General features: G+C 47.5%; 1 protein-coding gene across 16 annotated transcripts in view; it reads left to right on the top strand.

The window, feature by feature from the left end:
* LOC123502865 (muscleblind-like protein 1) overlaps positions 1 to 10000 on the top strand; it is a 157528-nt gene that overhangs the window by 22632 nt on the left and 124896 nt on the right. For all 16 annotated transcript variants that reach the window (XM_045252138.1, XM_045252140.1, XM_045252147.1 and 13 more), the window contains one exon: positions 7996 to 8784. In XM_045252138.1, the coding sequence (XP_045108073.1) occupies positions 8575 to 8784 (210 nt within the window). In that variant the 5' untranslated portion in view covers positions 7996 to 8574. The remainder of the gene's footprint in view (positions 1 to 7995; positions 8785 to 10000) is intronic.

The following is a 10000-nucleotide window of genomic DNA, read 5'->3' as shown; positions in this document are numbered from 1 at the left end:
TACGGTTCTAGAGGCAGAGTGACAGGATTTCTACATTATCAACTGGAGAAGTACTCTTGAATACCACTCGAGTCATCTCTGTGGCGAGAGAGCAAAGCGTTTCTAAATACGGACCTTATATACATTTAAATCCTATTGACACGTTTCTTTTGAAGTATTTTAGGTGTGTTTTGGGGTCATTTATTCTAATAGTGTTCCGTTTTAAGCCCTTTTGGTACTTTAGACAACGTTCATTTAGACAAACACATTCCTTTACTCTCCTTATGGCTATATAACTCAGAGATCCTTTAGACACCGTTCATTTATACATATACAGCGTTCCTATTAGACACATATCGTTCATTGTGGTCATTTAGAAGCACAGTACTCCTTTACGATCCTTTATATAACGTTCACTCTCGCTCAGAACCTCAATTATCTCTTTGAAACCTTTAAATATGGCAAGAATTCTCATTTTAAGACATTCAGAGCGCCTTTGTTTACATTTGTAGTCTGGGTCTCGGTCTGGGTAAGGCAACAGGATGACGATCTGCACTCTGATTGGTTGGCTCGGCTCCCTCGGCCTCTGATTGGCTGTCCGTTCTTGCTGCCGACCAATGGGAAGACAGTTGTTATTCTCTCCTTTTTCTCTCCTTTTCTCTTTCATGCCTTGAGTAAATTAGATGAAAAGGAGGTAAAGTAAGGGGAAAAGTAGCAGAAATAAGGGAAATTAAAGGGAAAAGTAGGTGAATTAATGAAAAGTGAAGCTAGAGTAGGTTGAGTAAGGAAAAGCAAGAGAAAACGATGAATTATTGAAAGAAAATGGGAAAAAAGTAGATAGTCAGGAAAAAGTAGAAGGAAAAGTAGGAATAAGATAAAAAAAAAAAAAGACAAAGGAACACACACACACACACACACACACACACACACACACGCACACGCACACGCACACACACACACTGGCGTACATACATCAATAGGGAAAAAAAGGAGGAAAAAGGAAAAATATGGTTCAAGGGGGATATTAAGTAGCCGTGAAATCCCTGGGGGAAATATTACATCTTTTAAGGGGAAAAAAAGGGAGGGAAAAAATCTAAGGTGGGGAAAATATGTAGAACGAGAGACAAACATATATTTCTTTTTGACATGAGGGAAAAAAGGAGGAGGAGGAGGGAAAAAAGTAACAGGAACAGGAGGAAAGAGGGGAAAAAATGTTTATCGATACAAGAAGAGGAAGAAAAGAAAGAAGGAAGAGGGGAAAAGGAAAGGAAGAAAAAAAAAAGGAAAAGGAAGGAGAGAAAGAAGGGAAAGGGGAAAAAAAGGGAAATAGAATGAGAATAAGAAGGCAAAAAATGATAAGGAGGAAACAGAAAGATGTAAAAGGGAAAGAGAAGGAGAATAACAAGAGGAAAATGGTAACAAAAGAGGAAAAAAAAGGAAAATTGATCAGAGACAAAGAAGAAACAAATAAACACAAGAATAATACAAGAAAATAAAGAAAACGAGGGAAGAAAGGAAAGAGGAGAGGGGAAATAGAAAAAGGGGAAAATAGGGAAAAGAGATAAAGAAAAGGAAAAAAAAGAGGAAAAGAAAAATCTATCATGAAAGCTACCAAATCTTCCTCTTGTCTGTCTGTCTGTCTGTCTGTCTGTCTGTCTGTCTGTATGAGTGATTAGTAATAGTAGTAGTAGTAGTAGTAGTAGTAGAAGTAGTAGTATTAATAGTAGTAGGAGTAGTTGTAGTGGTAGTAGTAGTAATGGTAGTAGTAGTAGTAGTAGTAGTAATAGTAGTAATAGTAGTAATAATAGCAGTAGTAGTAGACAAGGGAAAAAGGAAAGAAATAGTAGTAGAAACACGTTAAACAGAGAAAAAGTAGTAGTAGTAGTAGTAGTAGTAGTAGTAGTAGTAGTAGTAGTAGTAGTAGTAAAATAGAAAGTAGCACATGCGTGTTTACCTGGGAGTGGACAGGTAAGACGAGGCAGGTAACAGGTAACTAAACCACACACACACACACACACACACACACACACACACACACACACACACACACACACACACACACACACACACACACAGTAACACAAACAGTAGGTCAGAAAGTCATGTCAAAGAGAGAGAGAGAGAGAGAGAGAGAGAGAGAGACAGAGATAAAAGTCACAATAAAAGAATAAAAAGCTAAATGAAAAAACAATAGAAAAGATCTAATCCTATTGAAATATCGCAGAATCCTACTTTATCGAATCCAATCCTATGCATCCTAATTAGTGACAGGTGTATCTTTAGCTAATTACTCCACACCTGTCTCCACACACCTGACTGCCGCCTTTCTAAACACCTGTAATTAATTCTGGAGGAGGAGGAGGAGGAGGAGGAGGAGGAGGAGGAGGATGGGGACAGGTCAGCTGGTGGAGGTCAGGTGGGTTACTGGAAGGAGAGAGAGAGAGAGAGAGAGAGAGAGAGAGAGAGAGAGAGAGAGACAGACGGTTTGAACACAAGGAGTTAGGTGTGGCTTAGTTCGTTCAACCTTCCTCCTCCTCCTCCTCCTCCTCCTCCTCCTCCTCCTCCTCCTCCTCCTCTTCTTCCAACTTCTCTTTCTCCTCCTATTCCTCTCTTTCTTCTCCAGCTCCTTCTTTCTTCTCTTGTATCTCTTTTTCTTGCTTCTTTTGCCCTCCTCGTCCTCCTCCTCCTCCTCCTCCTCCTCCTCCTCCTCCTCCTCCTCCTCCTCCTCCTCCTCCTCCTCCTCCTCCTCCTCCTCCTCCTCCTCCTCCTCCTCCTCCTCCTCCTCCTCCTCCTCATCCTCATCCAACAATTCCTCCTCCTCCTCCTCCTCCTCCTCCTCCTCCTCCTCTTCCTCCTCCTCCTCCATGCAGATCACCTTTAATTTGCTCCTCCAATTGTCTTTATGGAGGAGTCTTGAAGTAATGAGTGGTGTGGTTAATTGTGGTGGTGGTGGTGGTGGTGGTGACTTCAGATTTCTGGGTTTTTCCTTTTTTCCTTGTTTTTTTTTTTTTTCGTTCGTGCTCTTGTTCTCTCTCTCTCTCTCTCTCTCTCTCTCTCTCTCTCTCTCTCTCTCTCTCTCTCTCTCTCAGTATGTTAAGTATTTCCTCTATTTTATTTTTATTTTCTTACATCGTGGTATGAGAGAGAGAGAGAGAGAGAGAGAGAGAGAGAGAGAGAGAGAGAGAGAGAGAGAGAGGGGAGGAGGGAGGAGAGAGGAAGGAAACTGGAGGGTGAGAAGGAAAAAGTATGGAGGAGGAGGAGGAGGAGGAGGAGGAGGAGAAGAGAAGTTTTGTCGTGAATTTTGCATTTACAGCTGTGTTACTGCGTCTCTCTCTCTCTCTCTCTCTCTCTCTCTCTCTCTCTCTCTCTCTCTCTCTCTCTCTCTCTCTCTCTCTCTCTCTCTCTCTCTCTCTCTCTCTCTCTCTCTCTCTTTCTTTCCGTCTTTCCATTTCCTCTTCATGTTCTCTCCTCCTCTCCTCCTCCTCCTCCTCCTCCTCCTCCTCCTCCTCCTCCTCCTCCTCCTCCTTTTCATTATGTTTTTGTATTATTCATTCTTCGATTTCTGGGAATAATCTTCTCTGTACTTCCAATTTTTCCAGCTCAAACACACACACACACACACACACACACACACACACACACACACACACACACACACACACACACACACACACACACACACACACACACACACACACACACACACACACACACACACACACACACACACACACACACATAGAGGCTTAATAAGGAAATCCACAAGAGTCTGTTTGCGTGTGTGTGTGTGTGTTTGCTTTCCTTGTGTCACTTGTTTGTTTGTTTTGCGAAATTAATTAAGCATATATTGACGCCTGAGAGACAGAGAGAAAGAGAGAGAGAGAGAGAGAGAGAGAGAGAGAGAGAGAGAGAGAGAGAGAGAGAGATGAGAAATTTAAACGTAACAATCCTAAAACCTCCTTTCTCTCTCTCTCTCTCTCTCTCTCTCTCTCTCTCTCTCTCTCTCCCTTGGATACAGGCACACATAAGTAAACATTACGCATATACTTACATTTTTAACACACACACACACACACACACACACACACACACACACACACACACACACACCCTTAGCATTTGAATTATTGATGTGTGTGTGTGTGTGTGTGTGTGTGTGTGTGTGTGTGTGTGTGTGTGTGTGTGTAGAGGTGGATGGAATGAGACAAGCTTGAAAAAAATGTCTCTCTCTCTCTCTCTCTCTCTCTCTCTCTCTCTCTCTCTCTCTCTCTCTCTCTCTCTCTCTCTCTCTACTTTCCTCCTGCATTTTCCCTCCCTCTCCATTTCTTCCCTCCAAATTCTTCTCTCCTCCTCTCTCCTCTTCCTTCTCCTTTATCCTTCTCTCTCTCTCTCTCCTCCTTCAACCATTTCCTTTCCTTAATTTTCCTTCATATATCCTCTTTTTTCCTCTAACCCTTTACTCTCTCTCTCTCTCTCTCTCTCTCTCTCTCTCTCTCTCTCTCTCTCTCTCTCTCTCTCTCTCTCTCTCTCTCTCTTGCCTAATCTGAATTAAACTGATAGATAGAAGATAGAAGGGGAGGAGAGAGGGAAGGGAGGAAAGAAGGGAGGAAAATGAGGAAAGGAGGGAGGAAAGAAGGTACTGATGGAGGAAAGGGAGAGAAAAGTATTTAGGTTAAAACATGGGAAGGCAGGAGGAGGAGGAGGAGGAGGAGGAGGAGGAGGAGGAGGAGGAGGAGGAAAAGAAACACTAAAATTGAACGCAAAAGAGAAAGGGAAAAATATACGCAGAGAAAAACTAATAAAGAAGGAAACAGGAAAAAAATGAGAGAGAGAGAGAGAGAGAGAGAGAGAGAGAGAGAGAGAGAGAGGAAAAAATGTTTGCAAAGGGGAAAAAAGGGGGAAAAATGTTGAAGTTATTGAGTGAAAGGAAAAATTTTAACGACAGAGGGTGATACAGAGAGAGAGAGAGAGAGAGAGAGAGAGAGAGAAAGGACCAGGTAGGGAATTTCCGGGACTTTGTTTATACCTGGCCGGAAACTTCCTCTCTCTCTCTCTCTCTCTCTCTCTCTCTCTCTCTCTCTCTCTCTCTCTCTCTCGGTGACCAATATCTCATTTGTTCTCCTTTCTCTTTTGCTTCATCCTGTCACTTTGTCCTCCTCCTCCTCCTCCTCCTCCTCCTCCTCCTCCTCCTCCTTTGATTACTTTTACTCCACCCTTTTACTTAACCTGTTCCTCCTCCTCCTCCTCCTCCTCCTCCTCTTCCTCCTCTACTGACTTGATGCAAAGGAAGAATAAGGAAGAGGAGGAGGAGGAGGAGGGAGGAGGAGGAGGAGGAGAGAAACGCGCAATAAACAGTAAAGGAGGTGAATGTTAAGCTTGACAGAAGAGAGAGAGAGAGAGAGAGAGAGAGAGAGAGAGAGAGAGTGAGTGTGTGTGTGTGTGTGTGTGTGTGTGTGTATGTGTGTCCGCCACACCCACCACTTGACAACCCCCTCGTTAAAATGTTAGGAGATTTAAGTAGAGAGAGAGAGAGAGAGAGAGAGAGAGAGAGAGAGAGAGATTCTTGTTTTGGTTCGTATTAATATCATTTGAAAGTCTGAAAGTTACTGCGTGTGTTAGAGAGAGAGAGAGAGAGAGAGAGTTATGTGTAGTGGTGTTCTGGTGTGGCATGTGGGTGGGTGGTAGAAGGAATTTGGCATGAGAGAGAGAGAGAGAGAGAGAGAGAGAGAGAGAGAGAGAGCTGGCTTATCGTTATCTAAATCACAGTTGTAATCAAAAGAAGTTTATGTTTTTTTTTTCTTCCTCGTTTGTAAGTCATTCCTTGTTCTCCTCCTCCTCCTCCTCCTCCTCCTCCTCCTCCTCCTCCTCCTCCTCCTCCTGCTCTAACAAGTCTGCTACTATGTTTCTTCCTTCAGTTTTCCTCCTCTTCGTTATTACAAGTCTTCTCCTCCTCCTCCTCCTCCTCCTCCTCCTCCTCCTCCTCCTCCATATTATAATCTCTTCCTATCTATTGTATTTTCATCTTTCTATCCTCCTCCACCTCCTCCTCCATCTCCTCCTCCTCCTCCTCTTCCTCTTCCTCCTTATCTGCTATCAATATTAATCGCCTCCTCCTATTCTTCCTCTTCTCCCTCCTATCTTCCCTCCATATTGCTTGGCTCTCTCCTCTACCCGTATTTATATTCATATCCCTTATCTCTCTCTCTCTCTCTCTCTCTCTCTCTCTCTCTCTCTCTCTCTCTCTCTCTCTCTCTCTCTCTCTCTCTCTCTCTCTCTCTCTCAGCGTATAACTTTTCCCTTCCCTCTTTTCCCTCTCTCTCCCTCACCTACATTCCGCCCTCTCTCTCTCTCTCTCTCTCTCTCTCTCTCTCTCTCTCTCTCTCTCTCTCTCTCTCTCTCTCTCTCTCTCTCTCTCTCTCTCTCAATCTTCAGTGCACGGCCACGCGTCTGAATAGAGATAAGATAACTATGAATATTTTTCCTCGTGGACGTTAGAGAGAGAGAGAGAGAGAGAGAGAGAGAGAGAGAGAGAAACAGCCCTAAAAGACGTAAATATGGTGTAAAAAAATGCTCTCCTTTTTAGCTGAGAGAGAGAGAGAGAGAGAGAGAGAGAGAGAGAGAGAGAGAGAGAGCACTCCCTCCCACATGTCACTCCTCACCTCTCCCTCCAAGTTTCGTAGTTCTGTACACAAAACTTGATGGATGGAGAGAGGGAGAGGAGAGGAGAGGAGAGGAGAGAGAGAGAGAGAGAGAGAGAGAGAGAGAGAGATAAAGGGAGGAAGAGGAAAATGGAGAAGAATGAGGAGGAGGAAGAGAACGGAGGGGGGTTCAAATTGCACTAGAGAGAGAGAGAGAGAGAGAGAGAGAGAGAGAGAGAGAGAGAGAGAGGTTATTTGTTACCAACCAACATTAACACACCCTACTGAACAGAGAGAGAGAGAGAGAGAGAGAGAGAGAGAAATATGTGGCAACCTCGCTGGGAAAGTAAACAAAAAAAGTGGGCGTGTTTTTTCCCATTTTCCTTTTTTTTCCTTCCTTTTCTAGTGAGGCGTTAAGAAAAGAAAACGGATTGATGTAATTGAGAAGAAAATACAAGGTTTGAATTGATGTCCTTGGCTGGGAGGGGAGGGAGGAGGGAGGGATGGGGGAAGGAGGGGGAAAAGGAAGGGGTGAAGGTTCTTTTAAGGGAAGGTAGAGGGAGTGGGAGAGAGTGAGGGGAAGGTGGGGGGAAAGAGGGAGGGGAATGAGGGGAAAAGAGAGATATGTTGAAAAAGATGAGGAAAATATTAGTTAAAATGGAGAGTGTTTATATGAAGTGTTTCTAAATAATATAACAATGATTTCCTTTTTCCCCTTTTTTTTTTTTTACTTTTTTTCTATTATTCGTGAGTATTTTTTCCTTTGTATTTGCGAGGTGTGACGCACGCACGCACACACTCACACACGCACACGTTTTGATGGTTTGCGTGTACGTAAAAACATTTTTGTGTGTGTTTTATTTATAGCGTGACGATATGAGCGTGTTGCCAAGACTTACCTGTTACCTGTCACCGCGGCGCCCAGGTGTGTGTGTGTGTGTGTGTGTGTGTGTGTGTGTGTGTGTGTGTGTGTGTGTGTGTGTGTCCGTCCTTCACCTCAGTTGTCGCCGGCCGTCGCTCACGTGTAGACTGATGTGTGTGTGTGTGTGTGTGTGTGTGTGTGTGTGTGTGTGTGTGTGTGCGTGCGTGCGTGCGTGCGTGCGTGCGTGCACCTGGCCACACCTGCACACACCTGCTGTCCTGTTCTGTCCCCTCGCCACGCCATGCCTGTGGTCTGCGCCTCCCTCCCAGCTTTGAATGTGTAGCCCCGCCCTCACGCCCGCGCCCTCACCCCCCCCCCAGTCCACCAGGCCTGCTTGTGGCGTGGTGGCAGTGGGTAGGGCTTAGGGCGTGGGCGTGGGCGGCGCGTGACGTAGTGGCGGCTGCCCCCTTCCCCCCCTGGCAGGTTGAGAATGTGACGTGGTCCTCTCTGTTGCAGACCCTCTTGGAGAGTGCCGCCGCCGCCGCCGCCCGACGCCACCCACCCACCAGCTTGCTTCCTGGCGCTCCACCAGCCGCCGACTGACTGACTGCTGATCGCTTCTCTCTCTAAACCAAAGCAAAAACAATAATAGGCCGTCCTGGACCCAGCCAACGCCTCCCTGTGGTTGACCGCTTGTTCTCCTCCTCCTCCTCCTCTTCCTCCTCCTCCTCTTCCTTCTACTTCGCCTCCTCCTCACTCTGTCTGTGTCCCGACGCCCCGAGGCTTCCCTGCGCTGCTTTATGTGCGTGTGCGTGTGAGCGTCGCGGGTGATGTGGACCTAGTCGACGGCCGACCCTCGCCACCACCTCCACCTTCTCCTCCACCGCCCCTCCGACGCCGCCTCCGCCGCCTGCCTCACGAAGCCGCCGCAACCGCCGCCGCCGCCGCCGTCGCCGCCGCCGCCCCGCTCCGTGCCCTCCGTTGAGAGATTGTTGAAGGCGAGGTGAGGCTCCCGCAGGAGTCTCGAGCACCGGCCAGCTGGATCCCTCGGCCGCCGCCGCCGCCGCCGCGCACAGCGCCCCACCCTACAGTGCCATGGTGAGCCCTGGGGTGCCCAACATGGCAATGGTCAACGTGAACAACTTCCTCAACGTGAAGGACTCCCGCTGGCTGCAGCTGGAGGTCTGCCGCGAGTTTCAGAGGAACAAGTGCACCCGGCCAGACACTGAGTGCAAGTTCGCCCACCCTCCGCCCAACGTCGAGGTCCAGAACGGCCGCGTCACCGCCTGCTACGACTCCATCAAGGTGAGTACCCCCCATACCCCCACACTCCACTTCATATCCAACCCTCTTACACCCCCCACCACACCCCCCATATCCCGGACTCCCTCACACCCCCTACCTCTCACACCACCCCCCACCCCTCATACAACACCCTTCACCACCTCTTTGTATGTGTGTGTGTGAGTGAGTGAGTGAGTGATAGTCGCTTGCCTTACTGTTATTTTGTTTCTTCTCCTTTCTCCTTTTTGTTCCTCTCTTTCTCCAGTATTTCCCCCCCCCTCTCTCTCTCTCTCTCTCTCTCTCTCTCTCTCTCTCTCTCTCTCTCTCTCTCTCTCTCTCTCTCTCTCTCTCTCTCTCTCTCTCTCTCTCTCTCTCATTTCACGCTCTCTCGCTCTCACCTGCCCCGCCACATTCCTTCCTTCACCTCCTCCTCCTCCTCCTCCTCCACCTCCACCTCCACCTCCACCTCCAATTCTTTCGTTGGTCCTGTTACCCCCTCCCCTCTCTCCCATCTTCCCTCCCAAACACCTAAAACTCGTCTGCCTCTCCCTCTCTCCCTCCCTTTCCCTCTCCCTCTCCCTCTCCTCTCTCCCCCTCTCCCTTTTAGCGGAGAGGGAGAGGGAGGGAGAGTGGGGTGTTCACTGTACCTTGCCGACCCTTGCCTTGACCTGGGAGAGTGGGGGAGAGGGAGGGAGAGGGAGAGGGAGGGAGAGGAACGGCTAGACATGTAAAGGCTAGACAGATAATTACATCAGGGGAGAGGGAGAGGGGAGAGGGGGGTTGTGGTGTCAGGGAGGACGAGTGAGAGGGAGAAGGAGAGAGGGAGAGTGAGAGGGAAACCAGAGCGTGTAGCGAGGAAAATGACAGGTGAGAGCGGAAGGAGAGGAGAGTACACGTAAGATTAGCTGTGGGAGAGCCTTATGATACTCTCCCTCTCCCTCTCTCTCTCTCTCTCTCTCTCTCTCTCTCTCTCTCTCTCTCTCTCTCTCGTATCAGGATTACCTCATGGATTAATATTTTTCCCTCCTCTCCCTCTCACTTCCTCTCACTGCATGTCACGCCTCTCTCTCTCTCTCTCTCTCTCTCTCTCTCTCTCTCTCTCTCTCTCTCTCTCTCTCTCTCTCTCTCTCTCTCTCTCTCTCTCTCTCTCTCAGCGTCTAACTTTTCCCCTCCTCCCTCTCACTTCCTCTCTCTTTCCCACACCTACATTTTCCTCCCTCTTCTTTCCTCTCCCTCT

This window comes from Portunus trituberculatus, chromosome 12 (genome assembly GCF_017591435.1).
Source record: "Portunus trituberculatus isolate SZX2019 chromosome 12, ASM1759143v1, whole genome shotgun sequence".
In the NCBI taxonomy this organism is placed as follows: Eukaryota; Metazoa; Arthropoda; class Malacostraca; order Decapoda; family Portunidae; genus Portunus; species Portunus trituberculatus.
The sequence above is the reverse complement of the archived record's forward strand: the minus strand, read 5'-3'. Positions and strand labels throughout refer to the sequence as shown.